Source organism: Rhea pennata, chromosome 1 (genome assembly GCF_028389875.1).
Source record: "Rhea pennata isolate bPtePen1 chromosome 1, bPtePen1.pri, whole genome shotgun sequence".
NCBI classification, from domain to species: Eukaryota; Metazoa; Chordata; class Aves; order Rheiformes; family Rheidae; genus Rhea; species Rhea pennata.
Genome location: NC_084663.1, coordinates 148,011,620 through 148,036,070, shown reverse-complemented (window position 1 = coordinate 148,036,070; position 24,451 = coordinate 148,011,620). Strand labels below are relative to the sequence as shown.

At 37.3% G+C, this 24,451-nt stretch overlaps 1 protein-coding gene and 1 non-coding gene across 3 annotated transcripts; both read left to right on the top strand.

Moving 5' to 3' along the window:
- Positions 1-226: 226 nt before the first annotated feature.
- On the top strand, positions 227-24,444 carry RNF149 (ring finger protein 149). 2 transcript variants are annotated; one of them, XM_062601609.1, is made up of 9 exons: positions 242-701; positions 8,562-8,812; positions 11,316-11,384; positions 14,296-14,378; positions 15,385-15,481; positions 15,991-16,020; positions 18,269-18,464; positions 18,848-20,907; positions 23,849-24,444. In XM_062601609.1, the coding sequence occupies exons 1-8, from the start codon at positions 242-244 to the stop codon at positions 18,904-18,906; spliced, it is 1,245 nt and encodes a 414-aa protein (XP_062457593.1). In that variant the 3' UTR covers positions 18,907-20,907; positions 23,849-24,444. The 2 variants fall into 2 exon arrangements, with proteins under 2 accessions (XP_062457594.1, XP_062457593.1); XM_062601610.1 differs by lacking the exon at positions 15,991-16,020 and having other exon boundaries at positions 227-701.
- On the top strand, positions 21,200-21,313 carry LOC134135793 (small nucleolar RNA SNORD89). The gene has a single exon (XR_009957378.1). It is a non-coding gene; the product is annotated as a small nucleolar RNA SNORD89 (small nucleolar RNA).
- Positions 24,445-24,451: the final 7 nt, after the last annotated feature.

The following is a 24,451-nucleotide window of genomic DNA, read 5'->3' as shown; positions in this document are numbered from 1 at the left end:
GCTCGCGCGGCGGCCGGCCGGCGTCTGGCGGGGCGGCCCCCGCCTCGCCCATTAGCTGCGTCCGCGCCGCGGCTCCGCCCGCCCGGGGCGGGGAGAGGGCGGGGGGGACGGCGGGAGGGGGCTACCTGCGCGGCGGCGGGGCCGGGCGCGGGGCAGTGAGAGGCGAGGCGGCGGCGGCGGCGCCTGTTCCCGAGCGCAGCGCCCCGGCGAGCCGCCTCGGCGTGGCGGCGGCGGGCGGGCCATGCTGCGCCGCGCCCGGCTGGCGCTGGTGGCGGCGGCGCTGGTGGCGCTGGGGGCGCCGAGCGGCCACGGCGCGCGGGCCCTGGAGTGGTACACGGCGTGGGTGAGCACGGCGTATGTGGAGCCGCTGAGCAACCGCACGGTGCGCGGCAACACGGAGAGCGGCCGCTACGGGGACAGCTCGCCCAAGGAGGGCGCGCAGGGCCTGGTGGGCATCCCCCGCGGCGCCTCGCCGCGCCACATGGAGGGCTGCGCCGCCGACACCGACTACGACGTGCCGCTGCCGCCCGGCAGCCGCGCGCCGCCCGACGGCGACCTGCCGCCCTGGATCGCCCTGGTGGCCCGCGGCGGCTGCACCTTCAAGGACAAGATCACCAACGCGGCGCGCAAGCGGGCGGCCGCCGTGGTCATCTACAACGAGGCCCGCTTCGGCAACACCACCGTCTCCATGTCGCACCTCGGTGAGCGGGGCGGCGCGCGGGGACGGCGGGGGACGGCGGCGGCCGGGCCGGGTCGGGCCAGGCCAGGCCGCCGCCGCAGGGCTTTGTTGTCGCGGTGGCTCCGCCGCGGCGGAGGGCCGCGCGGAGGGGAGGCGGCTTTGTCTGGCGCCCCGGTGACACGGAAGCGCGGCGAGGGGCTGGGGGGAAGGGACAGAAAGAATCGCCGAAAAAACGATACGAAGAACCGGTTCTGACTTCCTCTTCTCCCTCCCCCCTTCTTTTTCTTTTTTTTTTTTTCCTTTTTTAAAAAACAACCCACTAGACATCGCAATGCGAAAGCGCACAGATTGTATTTTTTCTTTCAAAGTTGCAGACGAGGATCTGGGGAGAAGAGGTGGCGAAGCCATCGAAACGGGAAGCACTGTAACAATTCAAGTCAGTCAAAGGAGAAATGGTCGTGTTTAAAGCTATCTTTTTTTTGCTCTAGCCTGTACCTCCAAACAGTACTGTTGCAATAACAGACAGGCATCTTTCTACAGTGTGTGCAGAAATACATGAGGTATCCTGAAGGTGTCTTCTGGTGCCCCTAAAGGCACTGGCTTAGCTACTTGAGGATAGCTTTTTAGTGCAGGTTTTGTTGTAATAGCTTCACCTTTCTCATGCCTAACTCTGTAAGAGATGGGAAAACATATAAACACCAGATGATAATCCTTAAATGCTTATGAGGTAGGAAAACTGATGCCTAGAGAAAGTCGAGCTGACTTGACTTGACTTGCCCAAGCATGCCTATCTGTATGTGCCTATAGAAAGAATCTCTGATTTTTGTACTAAGATAGGAACTCAAATGTTCTAGCATTTTAGCATTAGGCTCTGTTCAGTCTACTAGACTAAAATGTGTTGCTGAATTTTGTGAACATGACAGTTTCAAATGATTAAATTGAAGGAAAAAATAATCTCTGCTAAAATCTGACAGCATTTGTAGATTTTTGACAAACTGGAAGGTCTGCAGGGAAGGCTGCAAATACAAAGCAAAATAAGGAGAGAAAAAAGCTGCAGATACCTGTTTCATATGGTTTTGGTACAACAAGCTTGTTGATGACCAGTCCATCTTTCTTGGTGGTGGGAAGGGGGAAGATGAGGGTTGGTTGGTTGAAGCAGAACTTTAACGTGCTTCTAGAGACCAGCTTACTTACTCTGATATGGTTAGCTGAAAACCTCAGTTAGGGAGCTGTTGCTGATATCGCAGGAGAACTAGCCTCTCTCTCTCTCTGAAATACTGAGTAGTGCCAATTTAGATGTTGAAATTGTAGTTATTAGTCTTGGTCTTCTGCTTGTGTGGTTATATCAGCTTGAGCTGTTTCTTGTGCTCTTTATCATTCCTGAGGTGAGATGCGAAGCAAATTGTATCTTTCATTTTGATATTATGTGGCAAGTAAGATCCTTTGCTTTGTAATAATTCTTTCTTCTATCAGTTGCTACATTCTTTTTCTTGCCATTACTGTGTATTGGCCAATCAGGAGAGGAAAAAAATCTTTCTCCCTGTTGATTTTCCCATATTACTCTCCATTCCCCACCTTACCTCTCATAAGTATTCTCTGCTTTTTGGTAGAATCCTTTCTTCTCCCTCTCTCTCTCTCTTTTTTGATATTGCTTAATCTCTCTAATTTTCATTATTTTCTTGCTTCCCTATTGCCTCTGTGCTGCAGAAGGCTTTCTTGAGCTGGTGCTCCAGTCTGAACTTGCTAGTCTAGCTGCATGTAGCAGTGGTATGAAGAAAAGTGCTTGCTGACTGCTGCTGCTCTCTTAACAACATTTTTATTGTTAGACTGATAGAATTTTGCTGATACAAGCTCTGTGTAAGGAGTGCTTTGTTATTATAGTACATACATCTGTATATATTTGCATGGCATTTGTATGGCTTTATTCCTCCTTCATAAACACAGATTCGACCTCAAGATGGTCTGGATGGGTCAGAAATATAGTAGTATATAATCATTGGCTCTATTGGAATAACAAATCTTCATATTTGATGTTTGAAATTTTAAAATATCTAAATAGCTACCAGAAGTCTCAGTGTGCTTTGTTGGGAATATGGGGAGGAATTGCTGTTAGTGACTTGAATCTTGGATTGCTTGAAGAAAAGATTCCTGGGCAAGGGAGAACATGGAATGTGAAGCTGTTTGTGTTATAGGATTCAAGTTCGCCTTTCCTCTGAAGGAATTTGTGAACTGGCATCTGAGGAAGCCCTGCTTCTGGGAGGTGTGCTGAGAACAAATACCCTGGGAAATCTGCAATGCTGTAACTAAGAACTGGAGTTATATACATAAGGCATGTCCACTTAATGGCTTTGCAAGTAGTGGTACTGGCAAAGATGTGAGGTGACGCAGCTGTTAAACCTGGCAGAGGTGTAGCCAGAGTTACATGAATGTGATAAATGGATAGCTTTTCTGATCTCAAGGTTACCTATTTCATCTTTTTATCCTCTTTCTTTTTTTTTTTCTTTTTTTAAAAAAGAAACAAACAAAAAAAGGAACCAAAACCCTGGCCTTCGATTTATTTATTTATTTTTATCCAGCTAAAGAGTTCTTGATAAGGCAAAGAGGTGATTTGCCCTAATTGGGGTCAAAATATTTGATGATGGACAAGTATTCTGCAGTTCAGATGCTTGCTTGAAATCTTGTGTATTTCACAGTTACAGTGAGTAGGGCTTTTAATTAAAGTATGCATCAGCCAGTAGTTTGAATACTTAAACTTGCAATCCTGTTCCTCCTTCCAGAAGACAGTTTTTCAAATAGGACTTTTTTTTTAATGGGTCCTGTGTATCTCGGGCCTTTGCTCCCTGCCTGAGTTAAGTGGCTTGAATTGCCAGATGCCTTGTGTCCTTTGAAGTAAGATTGAAACCACTTCAGGTGTGGCAGAGAGCACTTTCTGCTAGGGAGGGTTCACTTTACCTGAGTGACTGGAGGAATTAAACTTTTGTCTACTGAATCCGAACAGTATAAACTTGAACTTCAATTTTGTCAAGACTAGACTAGACTTTGCAGGCAATCTTCAATGTCAGGTTTTATAGGATGGGGAGAGGCACCTTTCTGTAATATAGTAGCTTGAAAACATTCAGATGCCTTTCCAAAAAGAAAATAAATTGCATACATAAATATTAGCTGGGAGAGGATTGATGATGAGTCTGGAGTGGCAAGGTGGGGAGGACTGTGAAGAGTAGACTAAGGAGAGCTAAAGGCACTGTGTTAGTGGAAATATTAGGGGAAATGGGTATTTTGCAGGGGGAAGCAATCATCTTTTGATGCTGCATTTTCTGTTATACTTTATTCATCCTGCCCTTTCCTGAATTCTTTGGCAAGCAAGGATTTGAAGATCCTGATCAGAATATGAGTTTGCCTTGAAGACCAAGGAATAAAATGTGATTGTCCTTGACAAACATGGTGTAGTGTGGAAGAATGGAGGTTGGCCACTGTACTTTGAGAAATGGGTCCAGAGCTTTGCTGTGTGACTTGTAGATTTAATGGGAACTTGGAACTTAGCTTGAGTTGTAAGGCTTTGGCTCTGTACAGAAAATTGTTTTTTGACTTGGTGCACCTTTACCAAAGTATTCCAATTAATTATTTCCTCCATTGTCACTTTTTTTTTAATATATATATTAAAAAAAATAGTTGAGACAAACTTTATGCTGATGATTCTAAAGGCTCTTACCAACTCCAAAGGGGCAGAGTCAGGGTTATTTTGGCATATACTTCAACTTTTTGCTATGTAGCTTTCAGAGACCTGAGTTCTTACAGAATTCTGAAGTGTGAATAACTTTCTGTGATACTGTTGCATTTTAATGATGGCTTCTGATAGCTTTTAGTACGCTCCTTCTAAAAGGACTGAACTGGAATCAATTGCTCGCCTAACTCTGAGAGCAACTATATGATGCTGAGCTGCTACATTGTTCTGAAGAAACAGACTTAAATTGAAAATGCTCCTATCATGTTTTACATGTAAGAGCAGGTGCTTGTTAGAAAGCTTGGGGAGCGGGGGAAGAACTTGTGTCTGCATTGACTGCTTGACTACTTGACTCATCTGGTTACACATCTTCTTTCTTGAGGCAAGTGAGAACACAGCCCAAATCTGGGGTTTGGGGAGATGGAATGGGGCAGATAGATAAGATAATGAAGCTTGTCATCTAACTTTAATGTACTGCTTGCTATATCCTTAGTAAAGGTCAGAGCTTTTGATTTGCAATCAGAAGTGAAAGAGCACATTCAGTGTAAATTCTGGCAATCTGAATAAAATCCCCAGCTTAAATAGATTGACCTCAAAAATACCGACCTCAAACATTCTTCCCAGGGTTCTCAAGCTCTGAGGGTTTTCTGGTGTTTCTCATAAGGACAGAAATAGACTATAGCGAATTTTTGTTCCCAGGTGATAGAAAATGATTTCTAAGTTATCTGTAGGAATGAATAGCAATAAACATAAGTCTGGAGTGTCTAGAATCAAGATTTGTATCTGTGCTGCTTCTTCCTCATCAGGAGAGTGCTGGTTTCCATCTACAAGAGAAGATTATAACAGTACCAGGAGTAAAAATGACCTTGGCACATTGGCAGGAAACATGCCTTCATCTCCTCAGAGTTCCAAACTTATCCTCATTTCCAGGTATCATATGGATTTGACGACTCACACTGCTTTATTTGGATAATATTTTTAAAAAGACTAGATTTCAAATCTACCTGAGTCCACTCAAACATCAAGCAGTCCTAAAAACTATAATGAACTTATTCTAGCAGAATAAACATGCAATTTATCACAAAATTGGAAACAGTCACAGAAGAGTAAAGCCAAAAAACCATGATTTTTGTGCATGCGTGCGTGTGAGATGCTTGAAACTCTCTTGTAATTATGATTTAAGGTCTCTTGAGTTGTATTGCTGTTAAAGCTGATGGAATGACTCTGCAGCATTTTAGTGTGCTTTTTTAGTGTGCTTTTTTTTTTTTTTTAATGCCTTTCAGAAGTGGAGTCTAAAATTAATGCCGGGAGTGGGAGTTGAAGTTAAGAGTCTGAAGTTTCTATGGGCCACTTGGGGCAACTGCTTCTCTGAGCTCTCTCTTGTTCCTTTTGTAATAGTGTGTCTCCATTTTTCTTCCCCTCCTTCCATCTCTTGACCTTCAAGGCCATCATGCTTAATTTTATATATTTTTAATAGGTTCATCACCACATCTTTAAAATGTTAAAAATGCTTTTAATTGAAATTTTAATTAAAAATGTTATTTGTCTTGAAGCTTGTAAGAGGTGAAAGCAAACTAGAAACCAAATGTGACCTATGAGTAATAGGTATGATAAGATTGGTATTGGTGAGGCTTATCTCACTTTTATGTCTTCCGTTAAGTTTTAAAAGTTGAAGGTGTCATAGTATCTAACAGTCATTGCATGACAATATCCTGCTTTCCTAATCAAGGCAATAACTGACAGTTGGACATGCTAATGCCAAAACAGCTGTACCATTGGTAGGCATTACTGATTATTGTAACTTTAAAAAAAAATGTTAGAAATGGTGCAGAGAACTGTATAGCAGGATTTAACCAACTCTAGATTTTGGGACTGAAGAAGTAGTAGACACTGATCTAAAAATACAAGTTTCTTGTCTTGAAACTTTCTATGCTCTCTTCAGCCTGAATGAAACCATACACATCTTTTTGAACACTCCTTTATCATCCAGTAACCACCCTGAAGCACCCATTACTTGAAACTCTTACAGTTGGTTAAAGACATAATAGAACGTAAATTCCTATTTTAAGTTTGTGGGTAAAAGTTCTCAACTATGTGAGAATTGAAGTGAATTTCTACTTTCCTGCTTTCTTTTCTTGTTAACTCATTGTGGGTTTGTCCAAGACCAGAAAGCAAAGAAAATTTCAAATTATTCGTCTCTTTGATAATGCTTTCATGCTAGTTCATAGAAGAAAATAATATTTTTAACCACTTCTTAGCATGCTTGGACTTCTGGTGCCGTGTGAATTAGCACATTGTTTCTAACAGTAGAAATTATTAGTGAAGCCTAGCGACTTGTGGATGTGTCGTAGTGGTCTTAAACTTCATTGCTTTGCCTGTTCTTGCCCCTAGGCAAGGTAACACATGCTGTGAGCTGGGTGAATGCTGACTGTTCAACTGGCCACTGGTGAACAGTGTGTGATGACAGTGGACACATAAGTTAGGCCTTTCTCCAAAGGCACTCTTTTCTTTGCCTCTCAACACAACCCTCAAGACTTTTAGAAACAGCCTTATTTGGAAAATCTACTCTTTTGTGAGGTCTCAAACTTGCAAATGAGTACAATAGTTTTTAAGAGTAGATGAAAAGAAGTGGGATAATTGCCTAAGCAAGGGTGAAAAAGGCCAGCTGGCACACAGATAGGAAGATTATTCCACTGATTGGAACTTTTAGTGTTTTATCCACAGCAGACTGTAAGTACCTTATGGAAGGAGGAGCTACAGAAGTGAAAGTGTGCTTCATCTTACTGTGCCAATAGATAAGAGTTTCCCTGACTTTTTAATGCTTTGGGCAAAGCGGTGGGTGGTTGTATGTAAAAAGCTTTTTTTTTTTTCCCCCTTCTTTTTTTTGAGTTTCGTAAATATCCCCATGATGTGATGTTACAAATTAGGCAGCAGTTTGTTTTGATATAGCTTCTCAATGGTGAAACTAACACAGCTGTGGGGAAGAAGGGCTTTATAAATATTCAGTGGGAGGTCTTACTGCAAGTCAGCAGTTTTGTATATCTAAAGGTAATCATTAGATCGCTTTAGCTTTTCAGATAGGAAAACATTTTTCTTCCTTTTTCCTTTATTTTCTCTCTGAAAAAATCTGGCTTCTAACTTACTTTTACTTTTTCTCAGAAGCATGATTGAAAAGTAGGCTATAAAACCATGATTTGTCAGGAGTGTATATCAGTGTTATCACATGAAGTAATAAGTATTCAAGTAAATATGGTTTAGACTAGGAAAATGTGAGGTAACAGTTTTAACAAGTAGATTTGTTTGTCATTTATTTTGTAATGCTTTTAAGTTAAATGTTTCTGGGACAATGCTGGAGATGTTTCCAGAAAAAAAGAGTGAAGCTTTGGCCAAAAGGGATCTTTGGTTTCTGCTAGTCAGCCTTGACAATATCTTATCTTGTTTGTCATACTAGTGTGTTTAAAGTCTTTTTCTGGAATCAATTTTGTTTTCATACGGTTTGAAAGCTTTCAAGTTTTAATATAATGGAAAATCTTTTGATTCTTTGTTCCCAAATGAGTTCCAGAGTGTTTATTAACAAAAGTTTGTCATGAGGTCTCATTAAATTTTAAATAGTCAAGTATTGAAGTATTTAATGTAATTAATGTATTTTAATTTATCTTTTCCTGTTCACCTCTCTAATCTAATTGTACTCTGGATTCTGATCCAGTTTAACTGGATGTGTGTCTTGGTGCTTCCTAGACTGTCTTCAGCTATGGTTAAAACTTCTGCACTGACAAATAAGGATTGGCTATTTTTGAAAGCATGTTAAAACTTTAGCAACTTCAGGATGTGAAATGCTTATAACTTGCCTATTCTTACCTAGCATCCATATTTTATCTCACTGTGTGGAATGAGGAGTAAAGAACCTTGATAAAGGTGCAGCTGTTGAAGTGTGGGTGGTTGGTTGGTTTGTTTGTTTTCCCCTTGTATTTGAAAGTTTCAAAACGTGAACAGTATGTTCTTTACTATTAAATTCTGTGTAAGGTCTGCTAAGCGTGAAAAGCTTTGGGATTTTCCTGTAACTTTCCTCCTTCATCTTAACTGAAGAGGTTAAAATTACCATCAAAACAGATTGCCTTTCTTACCATGTTGACTGACCTTTATTTTTTTCCCTCTCAACAGGAACAGGAAATACAGTGGTGATAATGGTTGGTTATCCGAAAGGAATAGAGATACTGGAGCCAGTACGAAGAGGGATTCCAGTAAAAATGAGTATCGTTGTTGGTACACGACATGTGCAGGAATATATTAGTGGTCAGTCGGTTGTGTTTGTAGCCATCGCCTTCATTACCATGATGATTATATCACTTGCTTGGCTCATATTTTACTATATACAACGTTTTCTGTATACAGGATCACAATTTGGAAACCAGGTAATTAGAGATGATGATGCTTTAAAGCATTAGTGTTTTCAGTCTTACTGTGCCAAGTCATTTTCTAACTTTGCCTGTTTATTGAAGTATTCTTGAAGATCTATGTTTGCTTGCTAATGTATTACCTAGAAAAAGTATTCAGTTGTGTTTAGTAAGGCTAATAAGCAGTGTGCTAATCAGTATCACAAGTTTGTACAAAGTTGTGGGAAATATATTTAGCCAGTTGTCAACAACTAAATAAAGGCAGCTTCTTGTATGATTTGTCATCTTTGCGAGTTTAACTTCAGAAGGAAGGAAGTTATTTTAATTCTTAAGTAATTTTAATTCTGAAAGTACTGACTTCACTAATCAGGGCACTCTTTTTTTAGTGTTGCAGTTAACTGTTTTTAATAGGAGACTTAAGTAATTAGGCCTAAGATTTTTGATTCTTTGAGAATTACTTCCGAGACTTAAAATTCTAGCATTTCACCAGTATAGAGTAATCATGGTCCATCCATTGTCATCGGCAAGTATGCCATAGTTCTCTAGTGATGGTGAAAAAGAAAACTGGATGTTTGCAGACATCTTTTTTTCATTCTTTTAACCTTAATTTTGTATGTAGAAGTTTCAAATGGCTACTTAACATTTGGACTTTACATGCCTTCTGTTTGGATGTGTAGGTGGGGGATAGGGATGCAATAGTGGGGGAGAAGAGAAAGGAGAATAGTTTTTGGTTGACTTCAGGTCTGAGCTCAGATGTAATTTACAGCGCTTTTCTAGGAAAACAATTCCTCTTTTCAGCAGCTGAAGATAACACCTGGGGCATCCATAATGATTAAACTTGCAGTCTATTTGAAGATGCTTGTTTTGGTTCCCTATGTTCTTTTTATGAAGCTTTAAGTCTTAGAACTTAAACATCTTCAGAATACTTTCAAAACCTCCCAGAATTTTGGAGAAATACATATTTTTTTAAAAAAGGGATATTTAAATCTGTTGCAACAACTACTTGGTGAAGAAAGTTTTAGCTTTAGGACAGTTGCATAAAGTTCAAACACTTTTATAAAAAGTTTAAGAGCATTTTATAGATTGAATGTTTTCCAAAAATACATATCAAAAACACTAAGAACAAAGTTTGCCATTTGGTTTGCTTTTTAATTTAATGCAGTTGCCTAGCATTAGAAGGCTATGCCACTCCAGTGTCACTCTTTTAAAACAGCTGTAAAAAAAATTAAATCAACCACCTCAAAATGCAATTTTTGACAAACTAGATTTTAAAACTAGTTTGGATACTTTAGTCAAGATATATTATCAGATGTTTGAAATATGGGTTATAAAAGCAGCTTTTTGTTTCCAAAAAGTCTTTATTTAGCCTGGCAATAATAAAAACTTAGAAGGAAGTTAATGAAGCCTTGCTTTCATGCAAGCTACTGTATATCTGGTAAGTGAAGCCAAAAAAGTATATCTTATGAGTTGGCCTACTCGCAGTTTAGCAGTAAAGCTTTGGAAGAACTCCTTGTTACCAAAGGTGAGACAGGACTGGCATAGCAGGTGGAATAGACTGCCGCCCGGTTAAATCTTTTTTTGAGGGTAGTTTAATTCTAATATTGAAAATTGGGATTTTTCTCTTTTTAAAGAATGAAAAATAATTTTGTTTAAAGGATATAAGTTACTGTAATCATCATTAAAGAGAAAAGCTGCTGCTGTTATTATTTTCTGATTTCTTAATTGTATTTCATCAGTGATGTGGGTTGTTGCTAGACAGATCAATATCTGTTGAGTGGGTGTGATTTGTTCTTCAACTTATAATGGTAGCTATCACTTAATCTTAGAATATAGTACCTCTTCATTTTCTCACTTCCCCTCTAAGCATAGTTGGAACTGTTAATGTGTAGCTGTCCGATATGGTGTCTCATGTATGTTAGCTTTTTTTTTTTTCTTGCTATCTCCTTTGCACAATGAATCTTTTCAATGGAAAGCTTTATATAATGTCTTGCACTGTGTTCAACTGAGGGGAAGTATTAATAGCAACAAACAGCCTTTTAACCTTAAGCCTTGATAACTAGCTATAGACTCTTTGGCGGGATTCCCCTTTCTTTCAAGCTTGTGTAAAATGTACCAGTGTGATTGCTTATTGGTTTGACTAACTAGAAGGTCTGGTTATACTAGTGTTGTTTCAGTTCTGATTGTCTCTAAAGAGAAATTTCTTGAGGGGTAAGTCCCTTAATACGGGCAATGAGTGTATATGACTACGTATTTCAACCTTGTCTGTATAATTGTGCACCCAGTTTAGTTCCATTGTTAAGCAGTATGTTTATAGATAATGTTTACTAGTGTGCCCTAAGAATGAAAAGCATGGTGTTCCTCAATATCTGTTGACTGGAAATATTTTGTAAACATATGATCTAGCCAAACTGTTAAATTCTTGTGGATGATATCTATACGCCAAGTGTTCAGAAGCTTTACAATATTGCTCTTAAAACTAACCTATGTACTAATATTTAAAATTGTCTGGCTTTATTCAAAGGGACATAGGAAAGAAACTAAGAAAGCAATCAGCCAGCTTCAGCTGCATACTGTGAAACGTGGAGACAAGGTGATTCAATGGCTTTGGTTATTAACGTATGATTTGAACACTGCTGTAAAGTAATCTTTGTAGAATTTAAATAAAGTGCTTGCAAGATTGTCCAACTGAAGTGTGACTCATATAACCTCTGATTTTAGCGCCTTTGTTTAGAAGGCCAAACTTGAAGTCCTTCTGAAACGTGGGACTGGTTTGTTGCAAATAGTATCTAGTTACGTGGAACATTGCAGGAGACTATAAAAAGCTGGTACTGTAAACATCAGGGAACACTAATATCTCATCAGCACTTGCAAGCATCAACAAGTGAATTGCAAAATACTTCCTAGGACTTATTGATTGCACAGTTCTTACAGCTAATGTAATGTTTTGTTTTCTTTTTTAGTGGAATAGCCATATTTTTTATTGATTAAAAGTCTTTAGAAATCTTAAAAGCTATGAAAAATAAAATATTTGTTTTATCTCTTTTGACATACAATGCATTAAGGAGCTATACAGACGTGCTTGAAGCATAAATTAAAATATTTCTCTATATTAAAAACTTTCATAAAATTGTATTGAATTTTTAAAATGGATCAATTTGACATAAGGCCTAAACTTATTACATCTAGAATAATTATGACCTGGAAAAAGCTCAGGTTTTGAAAGAAAGTGATAGTGTTTCAAGCAGACTCTAGATTCTGGTTCTGGATGCTGAATTGGCTTCTGACTGCAGACTTCTGCTGGTGCAGCATTCCTCCACATACACACACTGGCCTTCCTCTCCCATTCCGTTTGGCTTATTTAATTCCTTTTTACTTAAGGAGTGACTTGCTCAGAGATTTAAAAACAAAACAACAACAAAAAACACGAGGATTTGCGTTTTTTCGCTTTCAGTCCATGAATAAGACTAAGGTGAGGAAGGATGCTGAAGTCTTAAAAACCTCAGGAGACATATTAAACAGAAGCAATTGAGCCTAAGTCACAGACTACTTCCTAGAATACTTCCTTCATTTATTAAACAGGTTTTAAATGAAAAGAACTGTCTTTGACTTGCCTTTTTCCCCTTATACATTCAGCATGTTTTAAGTAGCATTTTATAACTATTTGTTAATCTTTAATTATATTCTGAATTCCAAATAAATGTGATTTTTATCAAGCTACAAATAGAAGAACATACTTCTATGCAGTGCACTGATGAGATCAAGAAAGATGGAATTGAACCAAAACATGTGTAAAGTAGTATTAAAGTATAAAGCAGCATAAAGAAGAAATGAGTGTAAATGAGTCATGATGAAATCTGTGATAAGGGCCATAAGGAAGCTGTTAACTACACTTAAATTGATCTTCAGTAGACTTTTTTAAAGGATTGTGAGATTGTTTGCAGTGTACCAGGTAGTTCCTTCCCATCTGTATACCCTTAAAGGGGAATACGGAGAAGCAAAATTTAACTAAGTTATAGAGTGTATTGGTTGTAACCATGAATGCCATGTTCAGTATAGCAAAGTGGGATGAAAATAGATTGAAATCTATAAAATACAAGCTTTATCCTTGGTGAATTATGTTTGATTATTTGGTTTGAATCAGCCTACTTTCAGCAAACTTATGTAACTTACTGATGCGAATATACTTTTGTGAACTGATATGAATTCATCTGAAAATAGCTATCTACTTCATAAATGTATGTTTTCCTTTTAAATATTTCCTTTCAGTCATTATGATTGAAAGAGTATATTTCTTATTTTTAGTTATTGTGACACAGTACAATGTTTCATTATTTCACTCAGAGTTGAGGCATTTAACTAAAAATAGGTCAGCCTTAAAAAGTGTATTTGCTATCATCCAGCTCTTTCCTGAGAAGCTTAAGGGATTATTGTAAAATGGACACTCATTTGACTATGTGTTACATATGGTGTGCTTGGGCTTTGCCTCTTGTATGGAGTGAAAAATATTTGCAGTAGAATAAATACAATTTATTTATTTTCCCTGCTTTTGTAAAAATTTAAAATTAATTTGGCTTTTATAGGAGTTTAAATCCTTAATTACATAAATTGATAGCATGCAAAAAAAAAAAAAAGAAATTTTTGCTTTGATCTTGAAAGCTTTCTTGTAGTACTAATTCATATGAACATTTGTGATAACAATATTGAAATAGTGCAGTAAGCAGCAAACAAAATATTTATTTTGTGGTGGATTAGAAAGGAGTTGGCTTGCTCTCTGTTGTTGTTCTAATACTTGTTTTTAATACAACCCAATGAATGCTGAATAATGTGAAGGATATATCCTGATACAGGAGAAATATAACCTGTTATGTATGTACAAATGACCTGTTATGACCTCTTAGGATCCTTTGAAAGAAAATGAGAGGAGAAAGAAAAGAAACCTACTGTGTTTTGATTACATCTTTTGTATGAGCTTGGAGAAGAGTTTTAAAATCATGCCAATTCTTTACTTTAGTTCTCCTCTAGCTTCCCAAGGCTATTCACTGGGATGTGATAGATGAAAGGAAAATGTGGGGAAACAAGAGTTTGTAACATTCAACCTGCAGAGTCTCTGCCTACTTGAGCACTTGCAAGCCTTTGGGAACATCAGTTAAGAATTGGATAAGGTGCTTGCATCTCTGTGGACCTCTCAAATTTTCTTCATGTTGTAGTGATATTAAATCAAAGTTTTATTGTGCTCAGTGAACACAGCCAGTGTTCGCAACTTAACAAGTGATTTAAGATGCCATGTATAGTCGTATAAATTAGAAAATTGGAATTTGGCTGGTTTTAATTTGGTATTGCTTGATCAGATCACCTCCTGATGGAATCTTGAATTAAGTGAAGAAGCAGTTTATTTACTAGACCATTCTATTACCACGTACATTTGCAAAGTTATATGTGAGATGCAACTTGTTACTGTAATGACATATGGACATAATGCATTAAATGTGTTATAATTTTAGGGTTTAGATGTCGATGTGGAAAACTGTGCTGTATGTATTGAAAACTATAAACTGAAAGATACTGTCCGAATTCTGCCATGCAAGTAAGTTACCATGATTGTTTTCTCCTCTTTACTATGTTTTCCCTAAGAAATATTCAATGAGCTTCCTTTGTGGAAACTTTTCTGAAACTTTGGTGGCAGAACAGTATGCAGAGCTAAAGTTGTGCCATTTGTATGGCCAGTTACATGTTAAAATATTTGGGGAGACTGTATAGCATTTCATATATGAGGAGGTAGTAGCAACTGGGAGAACTATAGGAGCAAAGTAGAGTCTCTTAATAGTGAAAGTTTGAACTGTAGCCTGCTGAAATGCTAGCTCAGTGGGTTTTATGTGGTTAGTAACACATTTCTTAAGGCCAGGCATAGCCGTAAATTCTTGATTTGATGCTGTACTAGTAAACTGAAGTGCCTAAATACGTTCCTGCTTGCTGGAATGCTGCTAAGTTTCTAGTACATTATCTTCAATGCTTTTGCCCCTTGCCAGTGTGACACTTTCCCAAGCAATTGCCAGGTGTAGTTCAGCATTAGAATGTGCCAAGGATAGCTGTGATGGGCAGTTCATGTGTCACCATCTGTACTAGCAAACCTAGCTTCCAATATAGGCATGATACTGTAAAGATTAGAAAATAGCATTCACATTTCTGTATATCTTTAAGAATTATAGGAAAACACCATTATGCATGTGATGTTAGGGACTTTTTGAGCTTTCAAATGTCTGCTTTTAGATGTGTAGCAACTGTTTAATGAATAATCTTTAGAGCTTTCTCACTAAAATACTGGCACTGTCTCTGAACTGTTAATGATGTGAGCCATATGCATAGTTGTTCTGTGTGTTACAGTTCTGAAGAATTGTATTTTTCATCTTGTCTCAACTATTACAACTTCTTTTGTGGTAACACTTAATCACTTAGGCAGCAATATGATGCTTTAGGATTATTAATTATCTATATGAACTATAGAGTAATTGTCAAGATTTTGAAAGAACTGGCTTACCTCTTAATGTAATAGTCTTTTATGGTAAGTTCTAATGAATATTTGTTTTCCTTAGGCATATCTTTCATAGAACGTGCATTGATCCTTGGCTTTTGGACCACCGAACTTGTCCAATGTGTAAACTAGACGTTATTAAAGCTTTGGGATACTGGGTATGTTGCATACTTTAAGTACAATGCAAGAAACAAGACTTCATCTGACTGCTCAGAATATGAGAACAGTTGTTACTTGCCTACACTGAAGAAGCTAGGCAAAGATGCAAGAGTAATCGAGTGAGAACCAGAAAAATAGGGGAATTTTATGAGTAATAGCTTAAATAGTGTATTGTACAGTTGGCTAATCCTCCATTTACTCTTCTGTAATAGCCAAATTTTTCTATCCACAGCTAACAATAGTAATGAAATTAAGGCAGAGGTGAGGCAATTTGCTTAGGTTGCATAAATCTAGCTTATTTCAGTAGGTCTAGAAGATATATGCTATCTTGTCGAGAACTGGGATTCAAAGGAAGAAATTAGTGTTTCTAACTTGTTTTTATGTACGCTTCTACATATGCCAAACACTTTATCCTTGTAAATGAACCAGTACTCAAAACCTTCCTAAAGACTTTCACTAGGACTTACATAAATAGAGAAAATGATGTGCTTTCATTTCTTTCTGACAGCACCAGAAAAGAGAGATGAAGACACATGCGGTAGGTTACTCAGTCACTATTGATAAATAGCCTTGAGTTCCACTAAAATGCCATAGGCATGAATGTACCTCTTTTCCGCTACCGATCTAGAGATCGTGAGAAAATAGTGGCACTCTTTGGTTTTGGGATCTTCCTTTCATAGCCTATGTGTGCATTTTGACTAGCTTTTCTCTTATTTGGTAAAAGAGACTTAGCAGATCTATGAGACTTCTTTTATGACTCACCATTTAATTTTCATCAAGGATGACAATACTCTTGCTGTGTAATATAATATATACCAGGTTGTGGTGGTTCTGTGCATCAAACCTGACTTTACTCAGGATTTGTAATCTTTTTGGTCATGTGGAACAACTACAGTTAAATTAATATGACTGTGTTAGTTGCTTAATTTTGGATTATTTTCAGTTCTTGGAGTTGATTTAACTTCTGCTATATGCAAAGGGATATATTCTTTTGTGTATGGTCTGAATACTTAAATACATTGTCCTTCAGAACATCATTTTTCTTCACTGAATTTGGACTTTTGGGGAGGATGCTGATACAGAGCATAATCGAGAGGAGTAATACCCCCTCTGCTTTTTAGCAAAAATGAATGTTAGAAGCAGGTCAAATGGCATTATATTATATTATATACAGCAGCTCATTTTTCCTAATGGAATGAGGGAAATGAGCTTGCTTATACATCAAACATTCAAGCTCCATTGGAACTAGTAAAATGTGAAATCATTCAGTATTTTATCTAGTTTAGCTTTCAGCTTGATTCAGGTTGTTCAGTCTGGTTCATAGAGTGATTGTGAATGTTTTACTGACATAAGAAAAGTGAAGAACAAGCAAGACAGCTTCTTTTACTGGTGAGCTCACTGAATGATGTAGCTGCAGCCAGCAATGTGCGGCCTTATTATAGAAATCTATTAAACTTTCTGCAAAGAGGCTGAAGGCTGAATCCAGTTTTATGAAAACCAGAAATATTTATATGCTTCAAACTTACAAGCTTTAAGTAGAAAGAAGGCATTAAGTTCTATTTCCTGGCTGTTATTTTGTAAATTAGGGACTTCAGTGATATAGTTCTCCGTTACCCTATTTCTTACAGGGAAAAAGAGAACTGGAGTTCAACATGTCTAACTTACAAGATTTAACAATGCTCCACTAAATCAGTAACTTCAGTGCTTATTTAACTACCTGGAAAACTTTTTTTTTTTTTTTTTTTTTTTTTTTTTTTTTTTTTTTTTTTTTTTTTTTTTTTTTTTTTAGAAACCGAAAACATTAACTGCCATACACACCCCTCAACAAAACCTGGAGATTGTCACGTGTCTTACATTTTACATTACGTTATACATTTAAACACAAGTTAAGTTCTATAACTTACTAAAATTCAGCACGTTTTAAGCTGTTCTGTTGTGATGCTAAAGAATGGACTAGCCTAGTAGTTCATAAATCTTAAGGAGACAGGAGTGTGCTAATTGTTTGGGGCAGAGCAGGTGGACATATTCATTATAAAGCCTGAGGAATAGCTACTTTGTACTGCAGTATTCTTGTCTATGCATAAATAGTGTCATTGCATTAATTTTGTAACATTAATGGGAATGGCCTTATGAAGGAGGTCTGCTTAATTTTAGGAATGGAATTGTGCACGTAAGACTTCTCTGATCCATTCTGAGAGCTGATTTTAGTAAAATAATTCATGCTAGATAATAGCTGAAATAAACTCTTCCGAAAGATGAAGATGCTGGCTTCTCAGTTTGCAGGAACAAAACATCTTCAACACAAACAAACAGATTTAAGGATAAGCTGTTGGAAGAGGAGGAGGGGAGTTTGGTCTGATGTCAAAAGTTTGCTTGCCTCAGTAAAAATCTGTCCAAACTTGCCAACCTAATACCACAAAAAAAGAGCAGTTTCCACAAACTCAGTAGAACTAAAGGATTAGCAGGCTTGCTTGGTGAAGACCTTGTATGGGCTGAGCATGCTCCCAACCAGACTGCAGTAATACGGTTGCTAACAACTATTGAGACACACATCCTGAAGGCTAGCTAAGTAGACTCCTGCAGTTATTCCTGATTTATCAAGTTTTTTTTTTTTTGACTTAAATATTAAAACTAGGTGTAGACATTGCTCAGTTTCGTTTCCGTGAATGTAGAAGATGGAGAAAAATGATCCTTTTCCCAGTAAAGTCAGATTTACGAAGTGTTAAAATAGAAGACTGATTCCTAATGGTGGACCAAAGTGTCAGTTAATGTACTTAATTTTGAAGGGAGACCCTGAAGATGTGCTTGATGTTCCAATACCTGAATCAATAAGTGGCAGTGTTTCAGTTGGAAGTCTGAGTATTGCTTTACAAGAAGATGACAGAAATGAAGTAAGCGAATTGTCAGCTTCCTCCACTAATGAATCTGTTTTGCAATGTACCAGTTTGAAAGAGGATGCAGGTGAAACGACAGCATTACTTGGTAAGTAATAATGCAGTATATCACTTGATAAGCCTTAATGCCATTAATTTGGTTAGAAGAAGCTGCCTTTCTCTAAGTGTTGTTAGTCTTAATATTGCAGTGCTGACCAGATTGAATGGTGTTGCTACTGAAGTGCAAAAATTAAAATCAGGCAGTTTTTGAGAGACTTCCACTAAGTTGGAGAAGATTGGACTTAAGGTGAGGGGGAGGGAAGTAAACAATGTTTTGGAAGGATTACTCACCTTGAGAACCTTAGAGATATCTGAATGCCTTTTTTTTTTTTTTTTTTTTTTTTTTTCCTGGAGATGAGATTAACTTAACAGATAAAGTGCATTAAAATGGTAAATCAACAGACTATTTATCTTTTGATTCCTAACCTCTAGATGTGGATGTCAGTAATAACCGGCATGGAGAACATCTGGCTAATGGAAATTCCCACTGAACTGCTTCATGGAAGATATCTTTAACAGACTGTTAAAGAACTATTATTTTTTATTTAATTAGTATGAACTTTTGTCTAGTTAATGGAAAATAACAATGTAAATTATTTTACCTTTCAAACTTTTCTAGCTGGTGTTTCAAAAGGGCTAATAACTTAGAATTTTGTACAAAAGAGGATTTTATAAAATCTCCTCTGGATGTCTCATCCTAAAAAAAAAAAAAAATGCAATAACCCTTTTCCTGTAAGCATTATTACAATGTCATTGTGTTCCAGAGGGCTGTAACAAAGATGAAGACTAGGCAGTGAAAACAATGTAGAATGTCTAATGGTAAATACTTTGGATGCACTATTTACATTCAGTACCTACACAAAGAGAACACTTACAAGACTACAGCTATTAAAATGATCTGAAAGTTCTGGTCTATTGTAATTGGAGATGGATGTTCTTAGAAAAGACACAATCTAAGAATTACTTGACTGAATCAAATCACTCATGGATATGTTATATATCCTTTTTCGAGATGAAAAAATAATAGTTGGAAATTTCCTTATGTAATTAATAATAATTTCATCTTGTAATGTGTTCCACTTAGAGTGGATGCTGAGAGAAAAGGAGACTTTCTCCATCTCACTAGCTTTTTATACTGAATTTGGCAGTAATAGGTTGTGCTAGGGGGTCTTAACGTGCTGAGCATGTAGACTTAAATAGGTATATGCACACTGGTTACTTCTTTCAATCTTAAACTCAGTAGAACAGAGGTAAAGGGCTAATTATAGCTAAAAATATATTTATTAGTCTATTTATAAGATTTTATTGAATTCTTCCTTACTCTTGCTCCCATGCTGTCCTACTACTTTATGTACAAGTTGGAACCATTTCTTAAGATCTTCTATGAAGTTTTTTTTGTCTATAGATGCTAGAATTCATTTCTTGGCGGTTCCATATTAGGAGTTTTGACTGGGTTTATCATTAGCTTTTATTCTTTTCTTTTGGATTAGCAGTATTGTGCCTTATAGTAAAACATCTATTAAACCTGAAGCATCTGAGCGTAAATATAAACCCTGGCATCTTCCATTATGACCTCTTATTCAAATATTTATATACTGTAAGTGGTATAAGGAATTGCTAAACTGTTTTGTAAAGAGATATGTATATTTAAAACACTACTTACCAAGAATGTTAAATGAATTGTTTAGGATTTTAGTATTGTCATGTTTTAAATGTGCTACATTCCTCTTTTTTTTGTTTTTTGTAAAGCTGTTAATTGTTTAGTTGTACAAGTTGTTTAAAATGGTGTCTCTTACTAGATGCTTGTTTTAGAGGGCATTTTGTTTCTTAGATGTATATTTGGAATGTTTTTTAAAAATATGCAATTCTTTTTCTAACTTATATTCAGCTTCTATAGAAGCAATAATTTTTTTTTTTTTTAGAGTGAATGTTCCAGAAATGATAGAGGTTTCAGCTGGGGAAAAAGAATTTGAATTTGTATTTTGCAGGGCAGATGTTTCATCTTAAATTTTCTTCAGAATATTCTTATTAATGCCTACTTAAAAATCTGCCTCTTCCCAGTAGGAGTTTTATTTTTGGTTTACTGGAAAATTGTCAGGTTGTAGTTTTCTGATGTCACCAGCAGGTGCAAGTTTTTGTGATGCCTTTATCTTATGAGAAGCACATGAGAACGGAATGTGACTGATCAACCATCTCCAAAACTGGAAAAAAAAATCGCAACTAAACCAATGTATAGGGACCTATATGTCTCCAAAAGAAGCTTATCAATATTTCCAGAAACTGCCTTTTTAACTTGTTCTTCAGTACAAAAATTAAGTCTTCTCCCTCTTCTTTAACACAAAACTGAACATTGATATAGTATATTTTGAGAGGTTTCAAACTCTAGCTCAATGAGGAATCAAAAGGAGTTATCAAGAAGAGCTCTGTCAGTCTATGGATCATGACTTGCTGATACCTGCACCACAGTATTCATGCTGGAGGGGAGAAATGTGGTAAGTAGTTCAACTCGTGAAAGTAAAATCCAAGCCACAATCCAATAGAAATTGTGAAGCAAAGTTAAAGATCCCACAAACCAAAAAGTGTGCTTATAAAATCTAAAGTGTAAGTAATGCTTAATACTACTGATTTAGAAAAATGCCTGAGTATGAAATTCCTGGAATTGCTTTTAATAATGACACTACCTGTTTCACTCAAACTTTCTGAAGAAGTTACTGTTGTTTCAGTTGAGCTGATTGGATCACAGTTAATCTCTGATACAGCTAGGTCTCTAAGACCTGCTGCCTCGCTGAGGAATGATGACAATAAAAGGCCGAATTGCAGTGCTTCCATATGCAGTTTGCTCTCCTTGGATGCACGATGACAAAGTCTGCTGAAGCGAATCATTAGTCTGACCTCAGTAAAATAGCACATGCATTAGCAAAAAAGGGTACAAAAAAGTACAGAAAAAAAACCCAAAATCTACAGAAGTTCAAACAGTAACAAGGGATGACTAGAAACATGGATATCCTCTACTATTACAAGTCTAACAGATAACTTTTAGAGCAAATGGTTGTAAGCAGCTATAGGTTCACAGATCTTGTTGATCTGCACCTACTATGTTGGCTCAAACTAGCATTTCTAGCTTCTAGCCCTTTATAATTCTCAGAGGTTTATATGATCAGAACTATGAGGCTTTTTCCTGTGTGTGTTGTGTTTTTTGTTTTTGTTTTCAAGTAGGATTGGTGGTGTGACTCCCCTCCCCCTGCTTGAGGAATCTGATCTACCTCTTCTATTCAAGTTATTTGTTGCCTAATGTAGGAGTTCATGCTTATCTCCCACCTTATCCTACAATCTTCCCCTCTTCCTATCTGCATATTTTTCATAAAACATGCAGGAACTTCTCTGAGAGCTGTCAGATTTTGTTGATACCAGCCAGAAGGATTCTTTCTAGAGACATATATGTGGTATGATTATACAAAGCAAAAGCATTGTGCCAACTTAAAGTGGACACCCATCCTACCCTTAAGCCCCAGTATAAGCTGTTGAAGCTAGAACTCAGAAATGGGCAGAATCGCAGAAAGCTAGAAGACAGTAGTATAACAAATACCTGAAAATAACATATTGCAGAAAACAAGTCACATCAGTCAATCTTACATGTATATTAAAAACTAGTATTTAAGGTGTATAATAATATATATCTAATTGCCTGTTAATTTATGTCTTCTCTAGTAATATAAAACGAATGTCTCTCCTCGAGTTGCCAGAAATCTGCTTTCTGTCCTTTGTTCATTTCATTGCCAATGGCTTGGAGAAAAACAGAATCACTAGTGAAACTGGGAAGTATCTAATTAGATAAATTATACCGACTGACCTGAATTGCTCAACAGCATATGTGTTAAAGTAATAGCACAGCAGGAGTAACAGACACATGAATTCTTTCATTTCATATCTCTGGGGTGGAGAATTCCATGCTGTAGAGCAATAAGCCTTAAAGGCTTAACGAGCATCACTTGATTGTATGAAAGTAACATAATTCGGAGTGTAAATGGCAGTGTTGAATAAGTCAGTTGGGCAAATTGTGTTACTACTGGGGGAGAAAAGTTGTAAAGTATAAGGGTATTAAAAAGGAGCTATAAATATCTCAAACTGTTTCTTAATTTTGTGGAACATGCTAAGTTCTTGCCACTTCTTGTTCTCATGTTGGAGTGCTCATCCTTGGTTTTTGTGTAGTCTGCCATGCTTTTGTTGGGAGTAGCTCAGTAGTAGCTGTGTAGTGATTATATCCCCAACTCTGATGGCCTGTGGTTCAGCGAAATTTTGAACCTAGCAAGACCTCTGAGTGTAGATATCGTCTCTTTCTCAGTCAGAAAATGTTGTTTTTATGTTACATAGCAACAACAGGACAACAGGTTGGGATGATTATTTAGCCCTCCCCTAAAAGCAAACTTTTTGCAACTCTAGATAAGTCTAAACATATAATTACTATTAGTAAAACCAATTAGTGCTTTGAAGTATACATCAGTAGTTTAAGAATGGCATTCTGAATTTGTGGATTTTTTTTTTCAGTTGTTTGCTGAGGCTGTAAAAGTGTAATAAAATATTTATATATTTGGTTACAGTTGGTTGTTATACCACATCCCAGTGTCTGGTAAAACAGAATATTTGCTCAGAAAAGCCTTAAGGGCTCTGTATCAAAGCAGTAATTATTTTATTGTGGAGATTGATGGCTTTGTTTTACCTTTATAATAGTGGAGAGGTTATATGTATAATCTTTCATTAGTTGGATTTTCAACTTTTGGTACAGTATTGCAGTGTTTCTGTGCTGGACCAAGATACTGAAATCAATAGGAAAGTACTGACTCTGCAGTTCTACAGAGAAAAGAGGAACTGAAACTTAGTTTAAAAAGAAAAATCAGCTGGCAGTATTGTGTCAGGTTAACCTCAAGGGAATGGAATTCCTGATGTTGGCTGTCTGGTGGATCAAATTGTACTGGCAGCTTGACAAGATTCCTCTGTCTCACTTAAGCCACTAGTCAGGGTGAGATTTCACAAAATGGCTTGAACCAATTTATTAGCTTCCTCTTACAGAAGGAGATAGTGTAGTTCTCCCCATTTCCCTCTTCTGCTCTCACTATTTACTTTGTGCTGGTGCTTGCATTCAAATGAAGAGTACATGCTAAGCTAACTTAGCTTAAATAGCAGAAGATAAATTTATGCCAAGTAGGGAGTTGAATGACACTACTGTGTAACTAGGTGAGTGTTAAAGTTGGGCTACAAGAATGAGGAGTTGAGGGGGAAAGACCCTTCCATTTGAGCTGTTGAGATACAATTATAGTAGGGCTGTGCTGAATTATACCTGAAATGGAAGATTTCTCAACTGGAAGTGTTGTGAAAGTTATAGCATGCTTTCTGTCCTTGAGCCTGCTCTTCACTGCATGTTCTCTTTTTTCATAGGTGCTATGTGAAGATTTGGGAATTGGAATTGCAGATTAAACATGCACAAACCAAGCTGAAGGCTTTTGTTCTTGTTCAGTATAGGTCCTGATCTCTCTCCTCAGATATCCTGCTGTATTGCAAAACGTGAGAAAGTTTAAAAAGTAGAATGTCTTTATAACTGCATGTGTTTGTGTGAGGAATGCATTGCCTGGAAACTGTCCATTTATGCTTCCACTGGATCTGAAGCTAGTTTTCACCATCTGAAACGTGGTAATGATACTGCATTTTTAAATGAGCATATCCTTCTTAAGTAAGTCAGAAAAGAAAAATAATTTAAGCTTCCATCATTTCATTAGTCTGAAGCTTAAGTCCAAAACTTGGAATTCAGTTACTTCTACTCCAACTATGTCTGCACATAACCATCTGAACTTGATAGTTTTTCTGTCAACTACTGCTCACAATCAACTGTCTTACAGTAACCTTGCATTAACTCAGTTGCATTGATTAAGCACTGAACTTTCCATTGTGTATGTACAACTGTAAGACTGTCTAGTTATGCATTGTTGATGTAACTTAAAAGTTAATGTCTGAAAGCTCAAATTCTGTAATAAATTATAGACC